This window comes from Podarcis liolepis, assembly GCF_965112155.1.
Source record: "Podarcis liolepis genome assembly, chromosome: 17".
Lineage (NCBI taxonomy): Eukaryota > Metazoa > Chordata > Lepidosauria > Squamata > Lacertidae > Podarcis > Podarcis liolepis.
Window position 1 is genome coordinate 35,576,209 of NC_139571.1, and position 22,267 is coordinate 35,598,475.

General features: G+C 45.7%; 1 protein-coding gene across 1 annotated transcript; it reads right to left on the minus strand.

The window, feature by feature from the left end:
* Positions 1 to 3,413: 3,413 nt before the first annotated feature.
* Positions 3,414 to 10,687, minus strand: SPINK2 (serine peptidase inhibitor Kazal type 2). The gene is made up of 4 exons (XM_083482068.1): positions 10,487 to 10,687; positions 8,598 to 8,638; positions 7,155 to 7,264; positions 3,414 to 3,671 (listed from the first exon to the last, which is right to left on the minus strand). Exons 1-4 carry the CDS (start codon positions 10,545 to 10,547, stop codon positions 3,623 to 3,625), a joined length of 261 nt encoding a protein of 86 aa, XP_083338194.1. The 5' UTR covers positions 10,548 to 10,687; the 3' UTR covers positions 3,414 to 3,622.
* Between the last annotated feature and the right edge of the window lie 11,580 nt (positions 10,688 to 22,267).

The window sequence follows — 22,267 nt, forward strand, 5'->3', positions numbered from 1 at the left end:
ACAGCTTCCAAATTGCGGTGAAGGAGGGCGGCTTAGCATATCCCGCTGCTGTCAGCTTTGTGGCGCTGCATGCTCTAGGGTCTGGGGCAGGGCTCCCTGGCGCCTTTCCATGGGTGTACACAATAAAGGTTTTGCTGTGGGTTTTGTGAACATCCATCAAGTTCTGGTATTGATGGTTTCTGTCAGACCTGTTTGAGAGGCCGGCAGGCACTGTCACAATGCAATGAACGAGGTAAATAAATATGCTCTGCGGAGGCCGTAATATAACATTGCTGTAGATATTTTGCTTTGAACAGCCCAGTGTGTAACACATTTTGATAATCACCTGTTGTAAATACAGCTGGTGGCATCAGAAGAACTTCCTTTTTGAGCAAAAACGAGGACAATGCTACAGTTCTGGGAGACTGATTGTGTGGGCCTCTTCCCACATAGCAAGATGGAAGACAAGTAGTGCCTGGTCCTTGTCAAACTGTAAACAGGACACAGCCAGTTTTCCTGATAAGGCAGGGTGATTCCAGAAGGGTGCTACCCAATCATTGCTCTTTGGCTGTAAGCAACAAGCAGAATCGCAATTGACTTCCCACACTATTAGGCTTACAGCTCTTTCCCTAAGCATATATTCCATTATGCTCCACCATTACTAGTGGACGTGATACAACTGCTGTGGGTGGGCTGTATCAACCTCAGCACACATTCACTACAACACTTGCTGTGGTTTTGATATGAGCTGTGACATGAGAGGAGATGAACCCAGCACACTATCATTCCAATGTTTGTGGCAGGCGCCATTTTATGACCCTATAAAAAGGCACAAAATTTTAATTATATCTGAAATGCTTTTCCAGCTTTCTTTTCTTTAATGACATAGAGAAGCATCACATTACAACACCATAATTCTATGACGTTCATTTCTGTATTATGTCTGATGGGACTATCGATTCAGTTTTTCCCTTTTAGCACTATAGAAACCTGTTTGGTGCTTGGTTCATCTATGGTGGCCTGATATCGTGCAATTGGGATTGTTTGGTGGCAAAGGACTTACAACCCCATGAAATAGCTCTACACCTTAGGTGAACAGATTGGTTTGGCTACGATATCTGCCTCTTGGAGGTTATCCAAATTTACTTCTTGCCTTTTGCCCTGCTCTTTCCAAGCAGAGGTCCACAATTTATGTCTGAGCTTTGTTGTTGCTGCTTCTGGGGCTGGGCAATATCTGGTTTTCAACATCAAGATGTATCACCAGCTAAACATTGTGATATACTGATATATCATGATGTCTGAAATAAGGAGGTAAGGAACAGCTGAGCCGGCAGAGTTAACAGGGGCTGCAAGAATCGGGAGAAGTATTGGCTGGTTTCACAGTTTTCCTCGCATTGTGATTTTTGCATAGCACACACACACACCGTGATTCGTGATAAATTGCCAGGTCAAAAATTAAGAAACCGCTATCACGATATGGACATCAAACCCATTTTGGATGATACATTGATATATCGCCCAGCCCTAGTTGTTGCCCTGAGCTTTCCCTGAAAAACCCACTCTTTAACGCTGAATCGAAGCCCACGTCAATATGGGTTTTCTGCAGATTGACGTTTGTTCCGACTGAGTGTTAAAGAGCAGGTTTTCGCAGTGAAAGCTCCGGAGCAAAAAAACACAAAAAACGGTGATTGGACATGGAGTTTTAAACTGCAGAGTGTACCTGGAAAGAGCGGAGGAAAGGTAAGTGTGGATAAACCCTTGAAATTATGCATATATCATTTAAAAAACAAGGGTTAGAAACCCTATGCAAATTGCTTCCCATTTTCCCTGTTCAGCGTCAGGTCCATCTTTCTTTCATGGCCACACTAGTGCCCTGCATATATATTGTGCTGTGGAATCTTTCAGTAATAGTTCTATCAAGGGAATGACATGGCTATGCCTGGGCAGGGGGCTTTGAAAGAGCCAGGCTGCTTGTATCTGGGTGTAAGTTGCTTCTGCCTTAGCTACCCTCTTCTTGACTTTTAGAAGGGGCGAGCGCCCCCTTGTGATTAAGCTCCTTAAGTAATACTGAACAGGACAAGGGGCTCATTTCACTTTGACCCATGTTATGCTGGGTGTTTCAGAGCATGTTTTTATCTTCACCAAAATTTATTGTCTCTAAAAACTGGCTTCACTGAAAATTAGATAGTCTAGTGAAGATGGACCGCACCAGCCTAGAATGCAGTAAGTGCTTTCTGTATATGTAAAGCACTCTCAATAAATTAGGGTTATAAGCAAGTTGGGCTATAGAAACGAGACAACTTGCAAAATACAATATACATGAGTTACAACTCGACAGTATTATCAGCAGCTCTCTCTCTCATTTAGTCTATTCTACTGTATAATATGCTTTCTGCTGAATAGACATGCCCAAAAATGGGCTGTAAACCCCATTGCATGTGATAGAATTGCAGCCTTATAGGACGAGTAATAAGCTGGAGACACATCCACAAGACCAATAATAACAAACTATTGGCTTACTCCATAATCATGAACAAAAGTTTGTTTGCAAGTTTGCTAATAAATTATTGCTGTTTTGTGCATCCCCTGTGTTATTCAAATGTGTAATTATTGCAGCAGAACAAGAACGGGAAGAAAGCCATTTGGAATTTGAATGTACGTTTTATGTTTTCATTTGAACTGAAGCAAGTGAAAACACCCAGAGACTATCAAATTGGGAACAGCTTTAAATATGAAAATGCAAAGTCCAGTGCGACTTTTGAATAAAGTTGTGCTTTTAGAAAAGATACAGCTTAACCTTTTATGGTGGCCCAAAATAGGAAGAGAGTAACAATTAACCCCAGTAAGAGCCAGATTTGACATGGCTCTTCTCCACCCCTTAGGAGGTTAAAAAATAAAAATAAAAGATCAGGAGACTGTTCACAGACATCCCATGTTGACTTGCTCTTAAGCTAGCACAATGAAAGTCAAGTAAATGGATTTATGTGGAGTTCAGTATGTGTTTACAGAGTTTGGGTACGCTTGGGAGTGGGGTGGAAAAAATGCTTCAGACCAGAGGGTTACAGAACTACCACTGCTTGCCCTTCAGAGAGTCTTTCAAGACAGAGCTAGTCCCTCCCAAGATTCCTTCTTGGCCTTCCTCGCTTCCTTTGGCAGCTGACGAAGCCATGCTAGCAGCACACGTTCTTATCCTCTCCCTGAAGCCCTGTGAGTTCATGCATTCTTTGCTCAAGAAGGAACAACCCCTTAACCAGTGAATGATGTTGGCAGTCCCACGTGGGCTCTTCCCACTGCGGCCACCCACCTGCATGTTCTACAACAGCTTCAAGTAGCCGTGTGATTCCTGGGTGTTCAGCTTGCAACTCACCCCATGTTTATATGTAGAAGCTAAAATCACCGGGACATGGAACACAATAAAGAGAAGATGCAGAATCTCCAAAGATTGTAATTTATGGCTGCATCGCAGCACACACACACACACGAAGCAACACACCTGTTTGTTCAACAGAACACCTGTATTAAGCAAATTCAAAAGTTGGGTAGAGCAAACGAGTTTGTTTCTGTTGCAGCAGTTGGAAGGCACTTTTAAAATACGGTTTCAGTTACTAAGCAGGCTACAGAGGTCTCTTTCTTGAAGCTTATCTCATGAACACGATGTCTTATAGGCAATTTGTACACTTTTTTCATGTTCTCTGTAAGAGAATGCAGATAAAGGGAATGGCAAAGCATTAGTCATCTGCACTAAGCTACCTATAGAACTGTAATTGACTTGTCGTGTGTTTGTGTACAGGGGGGCGGAGAACAGCACTCAGCGTATTCCTCCTGCTACATTTCATCTGCACTAGAGTGCATGATAGACATTTGGGCGGGAAAAGGACAATTTTGAGCATGCAATTTCTCCAATTTTGTAAATCAGTTATCAGCATGTAAAGTGCTTTGTATTTAGGAGATTTTACCCAATAATTGCTACAAAGTGTTTTATAACTAAGCAATTCGTTTACAAAAAAAAAAAATCAATTTGGTGTGCTAATCTGACGACTGGAAAGGCAGTGTATTTTTAAAAAAGTAAATTTAAAGTGCTATTAATATTTAAATTAAGAATGTGTGAAAAAGCATTTAGAGCAAATGGAAAAAAAATTTTTTTAACAACCACAATGACAAAATGGCACTAGCAGAAAAAGTAATTGTTTCGTTGTATATTGTGTTGGTATTATTTTAATGAGAAATAGTAAATAAGTATATTAAATAAATAAATAATAATGAAGGTTTACAAAAGCAAATGCATAGTAATAAGCTCAATGACCCAATTTTCTAAAATCTGAAAAGAGACCCAAGAACCGGGGGTGGGGTGGAGAGACACAAGAGAATAACTGTTTGATTACAACATTATGTAGATGCTTCATAAACAGGGATTGAATAAAATCCTAGCTATTCCAAGGAATGTACCTAGTGTGGAAACAGCCAGACTCCCATCTCAAGAGAAAAAAACATTTTTGCAAGGATCCTCATCCAGGTATTATTGTAGTAGTGTTATAGGCCTCATAAGGAAACAAGGGAATGTTGAGGGATAAAAACTCACTTCCTCAAGGAAATGAAACAGTAGAAAGATGATGGAAAATTTTAAGTGCAGCGAAGGTGGCAGAAAAGCACCTGTTTTCCTATAGAGCCCATTCTGCTAACGTGTAGCTGAGGTTAAGTTCTATAAGCCTCACACTCTGCTCTGACGTTAGGACCCGAGACAAGGGTGAGGCGAACGGCAATTGCAGCCTCTTGCTGCTCCCCTCTGCCACACCCCCCTCTGTACCACTTCATGGGTGGGCCTGCTCTGGCCAGAGACATACTTATGGTGCAGCTAGAAGCCATGGCACGGAGGTGAACAGAATCAAGTTTCCTCTGGGATGACTCCACATCTGGATCCACTGGCTGACATACTTGGAATAGAAAATTAATGACTTGGGGGCTCAAAGACCTACTACTTCCTTCCCAACGAAGAGCTTTGATGCTAGCAAGACAAAACGCTTTCCCCTCCTCAGTGACCACAGGTGACCACTTGCAAACTCCTTATCAAGTCCGCCTGTGTGCCTGTAATCAGGGAGTACCAGATTCACTGGACCATATTCTTTTGGACAGCCCTTTGCACAGCAGACTCCTCAAACAGATGCTGAGCAAGATATTGGATCTGCAACCCAAGGGTCTGAGAGAAAGCCAAATGAGGTTCTTCCTAGCGGATAGGGACAAGGATGTTACTGCCCCAGTGGTTTCCTTTTTAATCTCCATCTTACCTGAAAGGGTTCTTAATGAATCATCCCTCTAGGGAATAGACAGGGCGAAGCAGAACAATCAAGTACCTTGTGATCCTCGACAGCCTCACTCCTGTCCCTTTTAAATTTATCCTAGTGTTTTGAAATGTTTTAACTCGTAATGCCAATAAAGGTATTTGCATTTTATTGTATTGTTACCAAGTCACCATACTGAGGGTCAAGGTGAGGCGTGTCGCTTCCCTCCACTTTGTATCACCCCAAACCTGATCACTATAAGTGTATATCATGGGGTTGTGCAGCAAGGTGTTCCGGTGAAGTGGTAGTGTAGGAAAGGAGTTTCACCTCGCTCACCATCTGGGTATCTGAGAATTTGCAACTGATGTTCTGCAAGACGAACAGCCCTTCAGGAACCTAAGCACTGCAGTGTTGGAGATCCTCCAGGTCCAATCACCCATCCCTCTTTTCATTGCTGTAGGATTTACCGTATTTTTCGCTCTAAAGGATGCACCCGACCATAGGATGCACCTTGTTTTAGAGGGGGAGAACAAGAAAAAATATCTCCCCCTCTCTGCCCAGCGCCCCTTCAGTGAAGCGGCAGGAAGCGCTGCGCAGAGGGGGGAGAATTTCAAGGTGCGTTCGGTCACCTTCAGGCGGCTACCTTGGAAGCCTGGAGAGCGAGAGAGGTCGGTGCGCACCGACCCCTCTCGCTCTCCAGGCTTCAGTGAAGGTTCCTTTCAACCTGCTCTTTGGGGCTGGCGGGGGGAAGCCCCCCCCCAGCCTCAAAGAGCAGATTGGGGAGCAGAGGAAAGGCACGCAGCCTTCCGCTGCTCCCCGAGCTTGTGGGGCTGGTGGTGGGGGGAAGCGCTGCCCCCCAGCCCCAAAGAGCAAAGAAGCCAAGACAGCGAGCGGGATGCATCTGCCATAGCCCCGCGCAACCTCTCCAGCCGGGAGAGGCTGAACGGGGCTATGGCTTCTTTAGCCCCTCGCAACCTCTGCCAGGGAGAGGCTGCCCGCAGCTATGGCAATACCCCCACCTCCCGCAAAAGCCCACAGGAGCCACGCACCCTTTAAGGAGTGTGCGGCTCCTGTGGGCTTTTCTACGAGGAGGGAGAAGGGACTGACTGGCCACAGAAAAGCCCACAAGAGCTGCGCGGAGCTTCTGTGCGGCTTTGGGGGGCTTTTCCTGCCTGCCTCCCCCCTGCATTCGTTCCATAGGACGCACACACATTTCCCCTTCATTTTTGGAGGGGGAAAAGTGTGTCCTATGGAGCGAAAAATATGGAAACTTTTTCTCATAGACAGAGTGGGGGGGGGGGGCTCGTTTAATTTCACTGCACACAGGTGGTGTAGTGACAATAAAGGTTTATTATTATTATGTTCCATTCCTATACGATGGCGTTATATGTATGCAGCTCTTCTCATTCACTCTTCCAAGTATGCAGAAACCCCTCCCCTGCCTGTTAGGTGGCACAGGGCCACCAAGTTTGCTATTAAAATGACCTGGAAGCATCTTGTTTGTTTTTCAAGCTTTCCTTCCACCTGCAGTGTGGGGATTGACTTGATGGTTAAGATTCCCATGGACCTCCGAATCTCTTCTGTAGTGCATGTACACCATTTCTCTACACTATAATTTGAATTGTGTATTTTGAACTGGAAATGTACACAGGGGAATGTACCAAGTGGTCTTTTGTCTCTTTCAGCGCCATGATTTTCTGAAGCTTCCCATTTACTTCTCAGAGAATGGTTAACTCTGCAGAGAGGATCCTGACGTAAGGAGATGGTCCATTTAATCAAGTATGAAAGTTCTGAAGACTTCTTACCAATAGCTTCTAAAGTATGAATTAACTAAAAGCCCAGGTTGACTATCTGTAAACCTAAGACTTCTGCAGACAGAATCAGTTAGTTTGTAGTTACCTGTTTGCAGCACAAAGCATACACTCATTTGCGTAAGTTTCTCCATCAGTCCCACAAACAGGATTAAAGTTCCTTGGGCATCCAGGTAGAGAATATAAGTCGCATCTGGGCTGAGAATGAACAGATTTACAGTACTGATGTTTACTCAAATTGTATTTTTTGAAATATTTATTCAGAGTAGCATTTCTTCAAGTCTCAAAAATCCCAGTTTTCATGAAGCAAGCCTACACACAGGATCAGTTTACATAGATAAAGTAGCATGATAAAAACGTGTGACTGTGAGGAGTGATAGGTATCGTGAAAGTTGAGTTCACAACTCCAGTCACATATTGCATGAGTTCCATTCAATTCATATTTGACAACTTTGTAGGAATGCAATTATTGCAAACTTAACTCCACACCATGCTTGCAGCCGAGGGGGGGAGGGGGCAGGGGGCTATCTGACAAGCTAGCTGGTACCCATAACTGCATGCTGAGCTTTGGTGTGGTTGAATCACTTTGTTCTAATCTGCATCAGTTTTGTATGTATTAATTCATATGTCTGTTCCCTTCTGTTTCTGCAGTAATGCGATTTTAAAAGCTATACAAAAATTTATATATATTGATATACAGGTAACTTGCAATTTACATGCATTTAGCTTGCGCAATTTCAACTTTATGCAGTTCAAATCACGCAAATTAATTGTGCGGAATGTGAAGAGCTTAAAAGCTCTTTTTGCACAGGGTTTTCGTGGTGCAGAAAACTTGCTTACCGGGCTCTGGGAGGTTCTAGCAAAATCTTGTATGGCCCTGCAAGATCCCACAAGCCTTCCAGAGCCTTGGGGGGTGGGGTACAACCAGCATGCTGGGTCCAGAAGGAAAGATTGCTCACACAGAGGCACTTCCAAGGAGGTGGTTTGACGTATATGTGCCATCCCCAGAACTTAACTCCTGCACAAGTTTTAAGTTATCTGTATTTAAGTACATTAAACATTATTTTTCTCTCAATGTGCATAGTTCAACTTCTAAATATATTTTATCCTAAAACACCTTTTAAGAAACCCACTTGGGGGTGTTTTTTGAGCAGGCGACTGTACTGAAAAATTAGCAAGCGTGAAATGCAGAGGATAATTTATGTTCCTATCCATGTTTTAGCCGAGGGATGTGAATTAGTTCCACTTATGAATGCAGACTGAACAAAATCCACTGCACCATATATGTGTGTGTGTGTGTGTGTGTGTGTGAGTGAGAGAGAGAGAGAGAGAGAGAGACTAGAACATCCTTCCTCAGTCTGCTGCCCTCCAGATGTTCCGGACAATAACATCCATCAGTCGATGAGAGTTGTCCAAAAATCATCTGGAGGGCAGCAGGTTGGGGAAGATGACACAAGAAGATGGGGATGGTGGGACACCGATGGGAGTCCTTCTTGTTACTCCCCACTTTCCCCGCTATCCCTAAACTTACCTCGGAGAGGCCTTCCCCAGAAGGAGGCATCAACAGGAGTCCTGAGGGAAAAGAGCAGCCACGGGTTATGAGAGCAGCACGCCATTCCTACACCTGCCATGAACACACCTCTCTCCTCCTTCTCCCCTTCCCTAAACCCTGTTGCCAACTGATCCAGAAAACTGATCCACCCCCCCCCCGCCCAATTCTGGATCCACTACCCCACCATTTGCAAGAAGTAACACGAGCCATTTGCTCGCATGCATCACAGCCAGTGCTGGATTTATGTATAAGCTAAACAAGCTATAGCTTAGGGCCCCACTCTCTTGGGCCCCCAAAAAAAATTCAAAGGAAAAAAACACCTGGATGTACATTTCCAAAATATAAGATAAAAAAACAAATAAAATAAAACCTACATACAGCAACGGTGTTTTGTGTTGTGTAGGCTCCTATAATGTAAGGCTAGTAAGCCTGCTAGCCTGCTCCCTAAAATATCACTGGTTTGCTCATTTCTATATACAGGGTGCCTACATTCTGCATGGACTGGTTGTAACAATTACTTTCATAAAATACATATTTTGTTATGTGCAAATGGCTTTAGATACATAAAGGTAAAGGGACCCTGATGATTAGGTTCAGTCGTGGCCAACTCTGGGGTTGCGGCACTCATCTCGCTTTACTGGCCAAGGGAGCCGGCGTACATGTGGCCAGCATGACTAAGCCGCTTCTGACGAACCACGGAAACGCCATTTACCTTCCTGCCAGAGTGGTACTTATTTATCTACTTGCACTTTGACATGCTTTCAAACTGCTAGGTTGGCATGAGCAGGGACTGAGCAACGGGAGCTCACCCCGTCTCGGGGATTCGAACTGCCGACCTTCTGATCAGCAAGTCCTAGGCTCTGTAGTTTAACCCACAGTGCCACCCGTGTCCCATTTTAGATACATATTATGTCCATAAATTACTATGTAGCATATATTCAACACAAAAAACAGCGGCAATTTGTTGTTGACAAAGGACAGCTGGACATATAAAGGGCCTAATAATAATAATAATAATAATAATAATAATATTTATACCCCGCCCATCTGGCTGAGTTTCCCCAGCCACTCTGGGCGGCTTCCAATCAAGTGTTAAAAACAATACAGCATTAAATATTAAAAACTTCCCTAAACACGGCTGCCTTCGGATGTCTTTTAAAGAGAAGATAGCTGCTTATTTCCTTCAAATCTGAAGGGAGGGCGTTCCACAGGGAGGGCGCCACTACCGAGAAGGCCCTGTGCCTGGTTCCCTGTAACCTCACTTCTCGCAGTGAGGGAACCGCCAGAAGGCCCTTGGTGCTGGACCTCAGTGTCTGGGCTGAACGATGGGGGTGGAGACGCTCCTTCAGGTATACTGGACCGAGGCCGTTTAGGGCTTTAAAGGTCAGCACCAACACTTTGAATTGTGCTCGGAAACGTACTGGGAGCCAATGCAGATCTCTCAGGACAGGTGTTATGTGGTCCCGGTGGCCACTCCCAGTCCCATTACCTCCAGCAGCTTAGGGCCTCATCAAACCTAAATCCGACCCTGCCCTGTTGCCAACTGATCTAGAAAACTGATCCACACACTCCCCCCCAATTCTGGATCCAACCCCCCCCCCCCCCATTCTCAAGAAGGGACACGAGCCGAGGCGAGGGTTGCCATCATTTGCTCACGTGCGCCGCAGCCCGACCTTTCCCAGAAGGAGCAGAGGAGCAGGGGCTACTTGAAGAAGGTGGCAACCCAACCCTCCCCTGGTTACCGTGGCAACGCGGCCTCACTCCTCCCCCTCCCCCCCCGGTACCTCAAGACTGTGTATGTATGTGAGGAGGGGAGTGAAGGATGGAATAAGGGGGCAGAGGGCGAGGGGCGCTCGCGGCGGGGGTACCTGCCACGAGCCACCACAGCAGCAGCAGAGCCGGCGGCGGCGGGAAGCCCGACCGTCGCATCCCGGCGGCGGCGGCGGACGGACCGGAGGGACCACGGAGCTCCTCCCCCTCAAGGGCTTTCGCGGCTCCGCCTATAGCGCCCGCGAGAGAGAGAGAGAGAGAGGGGGAGGCCCCGCCTTCCTCCACGCCACGCCCCCTTCGCCTCGAGCCCCCTCGGCTCGCTCGAGCAACTGACTGCCCTGCCCACGTGACCTGCCCGAGCGCTGAGGGGGCCGGTTGGCAAAAGGGCCGTGAGGGGAGAGGGCGGCGGGGGCGGCGGAGGGATCGCTGCTGGACTGTGGTGTTTCTCTCCCGCCTTTTTTTTTTAAAAAAAAATGAATAAAATATTTCAGTTAAACAAGATCAAGGAAAAAATAATAATGAAGTAAAACGTGCAGTTTAAAAAAAAACACAACACCCCTCCATTATAATTGTATACATACTTGTCTAATACAAATACAAATAAAAATATTATTCTAAGACGTATACATTTATTTATAACCTTTTAAATATATAAATGCTTTTCAAATATGCCTACACACAATCTATAAGTTACCCTTTCCTATGTTTCAAGAGTTGTCATGACTTCTACTCGTTGAAGGTAGATTTATCTTCCCAGTGGATCAGTATCAGCAATATCAAAAGCTACAGGATACATTGTGGCTTCAAACACTAGCAATTGGGAACGCACCGGAGCTGGAATAAACTCTAAAAAATTATTAATTTTATTTCCTGTTGCAGAACACCTCAAAGCGGTTTAATGCGTACACAGCCTTACATAACAGAATCCATGGCAGTAACACAGATGTTCAGAAACCCATTTAGGGCAGTACATATTAGGGCTGGGTATGTTTTTTCTAGAAGAGACTGAGAGGAGATAAGCTAGCCGTCTTCAAATATCTCAAGGGCTGTCCCATGGAAGATGTGTCTGATATATATCCAGGATATATAAGTCTGATATATCCAGGATATATAAGTCTGATATATGCTGGATATATAAGTCTGATATATCCTGTAGCTTTACATCACTAGCTAGAAAGTTAACTTGTATTGTGTTCCAGCTCTTAGCTATGTGCTAAAATGGTCCAGGATGCTCACTGGCCACCTTCCAATAAGCCATTCATCCCAGAGTCCAACAAAGCCTCTTTGTAAAAAGTCATCAGGGAATGCCTTGCAGATATTTTAGTTCTTTGGGCCTTTAATCTCAGCAAACGTAGACTTCCAGTCCTACATAAAGGCAGTTTTGTTTCTGTTTAAACGTAAAAAGAATCCAAATCATTTATCAAAATGCCGCCCAGAGTGGCTGGGGCAACCCAGTCAGATGTTGGGGGCGAGGTACAAATATAATGATAATGATATAATGATAACAACAATAACAGCAGCAGCAACAGCTAAGGGATTTACTGTGATGTGAGCTTTCACAAATTAGAGTCCTGTTCCTCAGATGCACAAAGTATTATCCTGGCTGGCATATAGGAAAGGTTTTTTTAAACAGCTTGACCAAATGACCAGGAAATTCAAAAAGTACAGTTTGCAATAATTCAATGTAAAGCTTAAGGGCCAAACTACATGCCAGGATAAATATGCTTCATAAAGAGTGTATTTAAATGGGCCTCTTTTAAACTTGAAGAAAATACGACTCCGAGGGTCTGGTCTACATGGGGTTCCCTATGTGAGCTGGGATCCCACATCAGTTTTCTGCTGAAAATCCCCTCAAATCAGCTCTTTTTGACCCCAAATTTATTGGATCCTAAAGGGGCTTATTTGCAGTAACTGGCACAGGGGTGGGAATAGGAGCTGTTTTTTGGCAAGAAAATGACAGCTTTCAGAATAGGGTGTGTATTTAAGCACATTTTTACAAAGTCGCGTTTATCTTAAATAGCAGTTTGACCCTAAGATAAGCAAAGTTACTATTCACAACCATAGCATTTGGCACTGCAGAGTGATACAGGATACCACTTTCTCCATCTTTGCCTAAAGAAGCGAAATAGGCTTCCTGTCAAGTTCTTCTTCAACAATTTCATGTTGCAATTTCCCCTTGAAATTCCTTTGTTGAAGAATAGCAACTTTCAGGGCAGCAGCAAAGTGTCCAAGGAGACTGAAAAGTTCTTGCCCTTGTTTCTGAATGTTGCAATTTCTGGTTTTTATTCTGTATTCTTTTATGCACCTGATTCTTCTGCATGGAGTGCAAAGCAAGCATTGTTGGAATATATCACCTATATATGCTGGAATATATCACATTCCAATATATCACATTGGAAGATGAGCATGTGAATGAGCCCTGTGTTCGCATCATAACATGTTGTTCCACCCCAGTGAGATTATGGAAAAGCATAAACTTCACTGTCAAACATATATTTTACTCTAGGCATGGAGAGGCAGACCAACAACGCTTTAACAGTATCCCAAAATGTGATACCTGATCATGACATTTTGGGATACAGTTAAAGCACAGTTGATTGTTTATCATTTTATTTTAAACCACCAGCTTCAAACGCCAAAATATTTTTGATAATGTTAGCCACTAGAGGGCACATCAGTGTTAAAAAAAATATGCTGGTATGAGAATGATATTCTAACCTGGAACAAACTAGAGCAGTGTTTCCCAACCGGTGTTCCGCGGCACACTACTGTGCCGTGAGACATCGGCTGGTGTGCCGTGGGAGGGAGGCGGGCGAGAGGCGGCGGCGGCGAGGATCCGGCGGGGGTGGGGGGAGCGGGGGCCGTCGCGCGCAACCGAACTCACTTGGCGCGCTGCCGGCTTGTCCTCCTTCAACCCGGGTCGGGCCAGGCCTGCTCACGTCCTCGGATCCCCTAGCAGCAGCCGCACGCTCTCCAAAAGCGCAACGCTGCGCGCAACCGCTCGGCCAGCTGGTGCTCTGCAATTCCGCCCTTTCCCCTCCCAGCGCCGGAGGGTTCGCGCGACCGCAGCTGTTCCCTTTCGCAGCGCGCGGGAAACAATTCCAGGCCGATTGCCTTGTGCCGAAAAGCACCGCCTCTCCTTCCAGCTCAGGCCCGGGCCGCCGGCTCCCCGAATGACGTCACGGGGGCGGGGCTTTAATGGTGGTGTGCCGCGAGATTTTTTTCCGGTAAACAGGTGTGCCGTTGCCCAAAAACGTTTGGGAAACACTGAACTAGAGGAAGCAAAGGGACAGGTTGTTGTTGTTGTTGTTGTTGTTGTTGTTGTTGTTGTTGTTAAAAGAAAGGAGACATGCAGCCTGCATCACTTTGGCCAGACTGATTTTGCATGGTGGAGCAAGGGATCCTTTAGATACATGCTGCTTTCCTTATATTATTCAGCCAGGGAATTCTTAACCTAGAAATATCATTCTCTTAGCTGTAGGCTCAGTAACTCCCAGACTAGATACGATAGCATATTAGTGTACAGTGGTGCCTCGCAAGACAAAAAGAATCCGTTCCGCAAGTCTCTTCGTCTTGCGGTTTTTTCGTCTTGCGAAGCAAGCCAATTAGTGGCTTAGCGGATTAGCGCTATTAGCGGCTTAGCGGGCTTAGCGGATCAGCTGTTAAGCGGCTTAGTGGATCAGCTGATAAGCGGCTTAGCAGATCAGCTGTTAAGCGGCTTAGCGGATCAGCTGTTAAGCGGCTTAGCGGCTTAGGATCAGCTGATAAGCGGCTTAGCGGCTTGGAAAAAGGGGGGGAGGGAAAAAACCCCGCAGGAACTCGCAAGACATTTTCGTCTTGCGAAGCAAGCCCATAGGAAATTTGTTTTGCGAAGCACCTCCAAAACGGAAAACCCTTTCGTCTAGCGGGTTTTCCGTCTTGCGAGGCATTCGTCTTGCGGGGCACCACTGTACTACACTTGACACACACTTGATCTTAGCTAAAAGGCCGGGACAAAATGACCTGGATTATTGCCAGATTCTGCGCACAGATCTGTAGGCACAGACCATCCCCCGATTCAATCTAGTTTATTAAGAAAATTCCCAAACTCGGATCCACGGGCGACTCTGAGTCATTTCTCTAAGGTAGTCTATCTTAGATCACTGCAGATGGTGACAGCAGTTACGAAATTAAAAGACGCCTGCTCCTTGGGAGAAAGGCGATGACAAACCTTAAAAAGCAGAGACATCACCTTGCCAACAAAGGTCTGTATAGTTAAAGCTATGGTTTTCCCAGTAGTGATGTATGGAAGTGAGAGCTGGACCATCAAGAAGGCTGATCGCCGAAGAATGGATGCTTTTGAATTATGGTGCTAGAGGAGACTCCCATAGACTGCAAGAAGATCAAACCTATCCATTCTGAAGGAAATCAGCCCTGAGCGCTCACTGGAAGGACAGATCGTGAAGCATAGAGCGAATTACAGTAGTCAAGCCTGGAGGTGATCATCGCATGGATCACTGTGGCCAGGTCAGGGCGGGAAAGGTAAGGGACCAACTGCTTGATGCGGCAAAGGTGGAAAAACGTCACCTTGGCTGTTGTTGTAACCTGCGCCTCTACCTTACCCAGGTAGAGCTGGGTAAGAAACTAGCCCGTTTTCTAATTACAAAGGAGCTCATCTTTGGTTCATTTGACTAAGGCAGCAGAATGTCCAAGGGACTTAGGGCACAACTGCATGGTACATTAAGAATGCGAATCCCCTAGGGTAGAGTTCATTGAGGCAGGGTCTGGAACGAAGGGCAGAGCCACGCCATTCAACACACCTTTCAAGTGTGTGGCTTCTCCTGAATAACCCTGGGACCTGTAGTTTGTTAAGGGTGCTTTAAACTGTAGCTCTGTGAGGGTGAAATGGCATTTCCCAGTTTGGGCAGCATTATGTGTTTTAAATGTGCATTGAGTGTGCTTTAAATGTCACTACAGAGGACAAGAGGCATTCAGGAGGGTCAGGTGCCAGGTAATCCATCAAAAGGGGAAGCAAAGGGAACCATAGGCTAGAACCAAAGTCTAGCACAGGGTTTCCAAAGCTTGGGTCTCCAGCTGTTTTTAGACTACAAGTCCCATCATCCCTAGCTAGCCAGACCAGTGGTCAGCCATGATGGGAATTGTAGTCCAAAAACAGCTGGAGACACAAGTGTGGGAAACCCTGGTCTAGCAAGAGGCGGCCCATAATGCCGCATGAATTGCTGCTCAAGCAATGGCCCAAGCCTGGCCTGATATTATTTATATATGGGCCATGACTGTAGGACCCAATAGTGTGTACAGAGGCAAAATGCTCTTGCAGCTTTAGTAGCTGTGCGTAGGAAATTTTAGCAGGTGTGTCTTGCATTACAGCACAACTGTTCATGATGCGGGAGTTGTGCCTTCTTTTTCATCTGGTTGCCCTAGGAACCAATAGGCTCTCTGTAGGGTGGGGAGCTATGCTAGAACTTAAGAAGGTGTTTTTCCTACATGATACAGCTGCTGCTCAACAACTAGAAGCAGCAGAACAGAGATCCAGAATCACTCGGTTTGAAATGCTTTGGAGCCTGGTACCCGCCTATATGATGTTGTTTTTGCTTGCTAAAGTTAACGATACATCCTATTCAGAGTGGTTTGGTTTCATTGTCGCTCTCTCCTTGAAACCCATCTCCCTGTGCTGAAGTCAGACCCTGGTATTCATTCATGCTGTGTGCTTAAATCTCTTTACGCATTTCTATTTTTAATGTCTCACAAAAGACCAAAGTCAGCACCGAAAGCGGTCAGCTGGGAATGAGAAATTTCAGGAAAAGAGCCGCTGTGTTTTTCTCTCTCTTATGCCTAGAAGGCTCTGCAGATTAATAATGAGATAAATTAAGTGTCAGTAAGAGGGGAAAATGTGTGTCTGCAGTGAATAAGATACTGCTCTCTAACTTATTCCCAGTCATCTGGATAATGTGACTCATGGCCAGTGCTGTGGGAGGAAAGAGGACAGTGTATATCCTATGACTGATGGGCTTTGCAAAGCTGATTAGCTGTTGCCCTAAATAAGTACAGTATGTACAGAAACACCAAAGGGGCCATCAACTAGGATCTTCCCCTGCACAAGCTAGGGTCAGGTGCTGCAGGGCTTAAATTGGTATCCTGAAAAGCAAACACTTTCCTCTCTTTGTAGGAATCAATGGGCTGTCCATGCTAACCTGATCTCAGTTGAACACACAGGACTTATGCATCTGAAACATGCAAAGACTGGTTGAAGCCTTGGAGATGTACTAATTTGTGTGGTGAGAGGTGAGGAAAACATGTCCCTTTATCACAAAGAAGCATCCTTTTGATACCTAAGATATAAACATTAAGTCTCCTTTCACAGCCATGTTATATCCAACATTCATGTGAGGTTGGTTTGGTTGACCAGCCCAAGACAGGTAGTGAGCAATTTTTTTATTTCAGACCCTCCAAGTGTCCCTATTTTCCAGGGACAGTTTGGGATGTACAGAAGCCGTCCATTTTTTATTTGATCCTGGAATACCCCACTTTTCCTTAGGACGTCCCAATTTTCATCAGAGAAATGTCAAAGGGTATGGAGTTATCCAATCCCCAAGCCATCTGAAGGCAGTCCTGGAGAGTGAAGTTAAAAAAAAAATGAATGTTTTATTATGTTCTTTTAAATATACTGGAACCTGCCCAGAGTGGCTGGGGCAACCCAGTCAGATGGGTAGGGTATAAATAGTAAAATTATTGTTGTTGTTATTTAATAGGACGTCCCTATTTTCATCAGGGAAATGTTGGAGGGTATGTTATTTTAAGGGATGTGGGTGGCGCTGTGGTCTAAACCACAGAACGGAGGGCTTGCTGATCAGAAGGTTGGTGGTTCGAATCCCCACGATGGGGTGAGCTCCCGTTGTTCAATCCCAGCTCCTGCCCACCTAGCAGTTTGAAAGCACGTCAAGTGCAAGTAGGTAAACAGGTACCACTCTGGCGGGAAGGTAAATGGCGTTTCCTTGCACTGCTCTGGTTCACCAGAAGTGGCTTAGTCATGCTGGCCACATGACCTGGAAGCTGTCTATGGACAAATGCCAGCTCCCTCGACCTATAGAGAGAGATGAGCGCACAACCCCCAGAGGCGTCCGCGACTGGACCTAATGGTCAGGGGTACGTTTACATTATTTTAAAGATGAACAGAGTATATTCTCTTTGTTTATTGTGGTTCAGGGCAGATGTGGATGTTGGTGGAAAGTTGAACCCCTTTGTTTCCCTACCTTTTTTTTTTTTTTGGTAATACTAATGTGGAGGTTGAGGGTGCAGTTGAAGGACTGGTGCAATGGGTAAGAGAAGGCTCCTTCAACATTTCCCTACAGGCTAGTTCTCCTCTGCTGCAGCTTGTTGTTGTTTAGTCGTTTAGTTGTGTCCGACTCTTCGTGACCCCCTGGACTCTAACTTAATCTTTAATTTGTATTTTAATCAACCTGTTTTATTATTGGTTGTTAGCTGCCCTGAGCCTGGTCTTGGCTGGGGAGGGTGGGGTATAAATAAAAATTTATTGTTATTATTACCAGACAGATAGCAGCCTGTCCTTTCCTCTGGCAGGGTAGAGTCAGGGTTGCAATGGGGGAGCACATTGCCAAGTACATTTGAGCTAGATCCTCTCCTGTTCCCAAGTAATTTTGTTCTGGAAGCATTTTTTATCCCCTGACCATGGAGATGTCGCTTGTAGATGTGTTTGACCCAAGCAAGCATGGTAATGTACTTCAGAGGCAATTAATTACAGGCATGCTAGAATAAATAAGAACAGAGGATTAGATTTTAATATGGTTGGATCACCCTCACTCCAATCTCATGTGTACATATGCACAGTGATAGCCAAACATTTTCTATTAAAAGCTACTGAAGCATCGCCATTTGCTTCCTAGGTACCAGATTAGAATTCTATTATTAGGGGAAATCAATTAGCAGTTTGAACAGCAACAAAATCCCTCTGTGCAGAAATGGAGGCTCAAGTTTGTGTTTACATGCACAGATTGAAAGCAAACATTCCCCCCACCAACACCTCACTGAACTATATACAGTAGTTAAAAACTTACTGCTGCACAACTGGGCGGATTTTAGCGGCTTTCATAATTATACGAGTGCAAGGTCTAGCAGAAGGGCACCAACTGCTCTGATGCCAACCCTGTAGGGTAGCCTGGTAGCAAAGGATGCCTACCAGGTCTCTCTCTCTCTGCTGCCACCACCCATTTATGTGCCACTTGGGGTATAGGGTCCCCATTGCCTTAGGACGGTCACTCCATGAGTTAGGAAATAGCTGGCTGAATATCAAATATCCTGCCGGGCAACTTCAGCCCATCTCTCCCAGGCCCTTTAACAACCACTAAAAGGTAAAGGTAAAGGGACCCCTGACCATTAGGTCCCGTCGTGACTGACTCTGGGGTTGCGGTGCTCATCTCCCTTTATTGGCCGAGGGAGCCGGCGTTCAGCTTCTGGGTCATGCGGCCAGCATGACTAAGCTGCTTCTGGCGAACCAGAGCAGCGCACGGAAACGCCGTTTACCTTCCCGCTGGAGCAGTACCAGGGACGCGGACTTAGAAAAAATATTGGGGGGGCCCGGGAAAGCTCATGAATAATAAATAAGCTCATGAATATGCAAACAAAGTGGCTCCGGCCCTAAATAGGGCAAGCCACGCCCCCCCAGCCAGCCGATTGGCTGGCTGGGAGGTGTGGCCAGTCGGGATTCCCCTGTTCTCGCGGGATTTCCGGCAGTGCCTCCAATTAGGGCGCGCGGCTGGCTGGCTGGCGAAGGAGCAGGTGAGGAGGAGGCGGGGGACGGCGGCGGCGCTCTGCTGGAAGGGCGCCCGCCCGAGATTATTGGGGGGGCTGAGCCCCCCAAAAATTTTTTTGAGGGGGCTCGAGCCCCCTCAAGCCCCATGGAGTCGGCGCCTATGAGCAGTACCTATTTATCTACTTGCACTTTGACGTGCTTTCGAACTGCTAGGTTGGCAGGAGCAGGGACCGAGCAACGGGAGCTCACCCCGTCGCGGGGATTCAAACCGCAACCTTCTGATCAGCAAGTCCTAGGCTCTGTGGTTTAACTCACAGCGCCACCCACGTCCACTAATTGAGTCCAAACAAGGGGGTGGGATTTCATACCCCCCCCCCCGTGGAATCTGCCCCAACCATTCTGTTGCTGGGGCCCACTCCCAGGCAGCCCCAATCCTTTCCCCTTAAGAACAAAATATAAATTATATAATACACCAATAAAACAGTATAAACAAAAAACTAAAATGAAACTAATCTCCAGCCCCAACTAAACATTAATCCCACCCCAATATAGCAAAAAGCAAAACGAAAACCAAAAAACCCAACATTTCAGACACCAGAGATTAAAACTATTTTAAAACATTTAAAAACATTTTGGATTGCTGCGATCTTCCCTCCACACTCACAGCAGCAGCAACAGTGTCCAAATGGCCCCCTGGAGCCTTTTGGCTGTTCAGGCAAGTGTGGGCCCCATCCCCTAGGCTAGATGGATTAAATCTCTAGACCGTGTTTACACATCAGCAAGCACTGCTGGACCAGAAGTATCTGAACAACAAACTTGGCCGTGTGTGCAGAAATCAATATACAGTTGTACCTCGGGTTACATATGCTTCAGGTTACATATGCTTCAGGTTACAGACTCCGCAAACCCAGAAATAATACCTCAGGTTAAGAACTTTGCTTCAGGATGAGAACAGAAATTGTGCTCTGGCGGCACGGCAGCAGCAGGAGGCCCCATTAGCTAAAGTGGTGCTTCAGGTTAAGAACGGACCTCTGGAATGAATTAAGTACCGTATTTTTTGCACCATAACACTCACTTTTTTCCTCCTAAAAAGTAAGGGGAAATGTCTGTGCATGTTATGGAGGGAATGCCTACGGGTGGCATGCCTACGGATTTTCCTCCTCTAAAAACTACGTGCGTGTTATGGTCGGGTGCGTGTTATAGAGCGAAAAATACGGTACATAACCAGAGGTACCACTGTACAAGTTTGACTTCCCTGCTGTTTTGGAACATTACTGGAGACAAACAAAAATACTTTCCCAAAATACTCCAAACGCGTGGAAACAACTCTTGAAAGTTCCACGTGAAAGAAGAAATATGTAACCCAGTTACAGAACCTCTTTTGAAAACAATTTTCTGAATGACTCAGAGGAAAGAACTGGAGCTTCCCTGAGGAAAGAAATTATTTCTACCCCCCCCCCTCTGCTGAGTTGGATTATTCACCACACTGAAATATGTCACTAGGATCGAGAAGTTTCTTCTGACTGGGATTCGTCTTAACTTTTATACTTTCTGAAGAATTTCCATAGCTTGACTCACTGACTTTTCCCACAGAGTATTCATGAAATACAGAGTATTCAGGAAATTCCTCTGACCAGGATCCTGGAAAAAAGAAAACTTCTCCAGAATACCAGTTGCTGAATATGGATTGGGGCAGAGGTAGCCGGTGCAATGCCCTCCAAATGTTGTTGGAACCTCACTCCCATCAGCCCCAAACAGCACGGCATGATGGGAATTGTAGTCCGGCAACTTTTTGCTACCCCTGGATTAGGCAGCAGATGGAAAGCTTCGGATAGTACACAGGAAGATAGATCCTGACAACAGGCAAATCCATATACAGAATTCATATATAGGCTATATACAGAATTCATATATAGGCTAGCATTACTGCTGACATCCCAAAGTAAAGTTTTATCATTTAAAAAATGGCAGCTACTCAAATCAGGTTGGCCAGTGCAAGCCCAGTTCATCACCTTTTTAAGGCATGGAATCAAATACTAAAGCGGTGTGGTTATGAACTCTAAACTAGAGTTTAAAGGTAAAGGTAAAGGTAAAGGGACCCCTGACCATTAGGTCCAGTCGTGGCCGACTCTGGGATTGCGGCGCTCATCTCGCTTTATTGGCCGAGGGAGCCGGCGTACAGCTTCCGCGTCATGTGGCCAGCATGACTAAGCCACTTCTGGCGAACCAGAGCAGCACACGGAAACACCGTTTACCTTCCCGTCGGAGCGGTACCTATTTATCTACTTGCACTTTGACGTGCTTTCGAACTGCTAGGTTGGCAGGAGCAGGGACCGAACAACGAGAGCTCACCCCGTCGCGGGGATTCGAACCACCGACCTTCTGATCGGCAAGTCCTAGGCTCTGTGGTTTAACCCACAGCGCCACCCGCGTCCCTAAAAACTAGAGTTTAGGCTGCCTTAAAAAAGGATTAGCCAAAATCACAAAGGATGAGTGTATCGATGGCTGGTAAGAATGAGAGCAAATAGACCTTCCATATTCAGAGGATCATTATCTCTGGGTACAGATGAAGACATTTTTTTAAAAAAAGAGAGAGGGTGCCTATTTTCATTTTGCTCCAGCTAGGGACTTCCTGGAGACATTTGGCTGGGTACTGAAATCAGAATTCAGGACCAGAGGGATATTTTATCTAACCCAGCAAGGCAGGTTTTAGGTTCTTACATTTCGAAGTTCATTCATGTAGATATTATTAGAATATGAATGATCAGCCTTGCAGAGAAGAGATTTATGGTGCCATGGCAACCGTCGCTATAGCAACCAGTAATGAATTGCCTGCCAAAGGAACACAGATATGAAATCTGGTTTCAGTGAAAAGCATGATGCAGTAATTGCAGGAATTTCTTTTGCCGAGCCCGTGTGGCAGGCCAGAGATACGCGCATCGCTCCGAGGAGTCTGGTGGCTCCGTCAGACATGAAAGAAAACCTCGCGGTGCCAAAGCAACGCAAGTTTCTGCACAAAGGAATCCCATTATTGAGTGAGGCAAATCCCCCACCCAGTTGAGACAGGAAGAGGGTATCGTCGTCGTTTGAATGTTTCACAAATAGCAAGGAA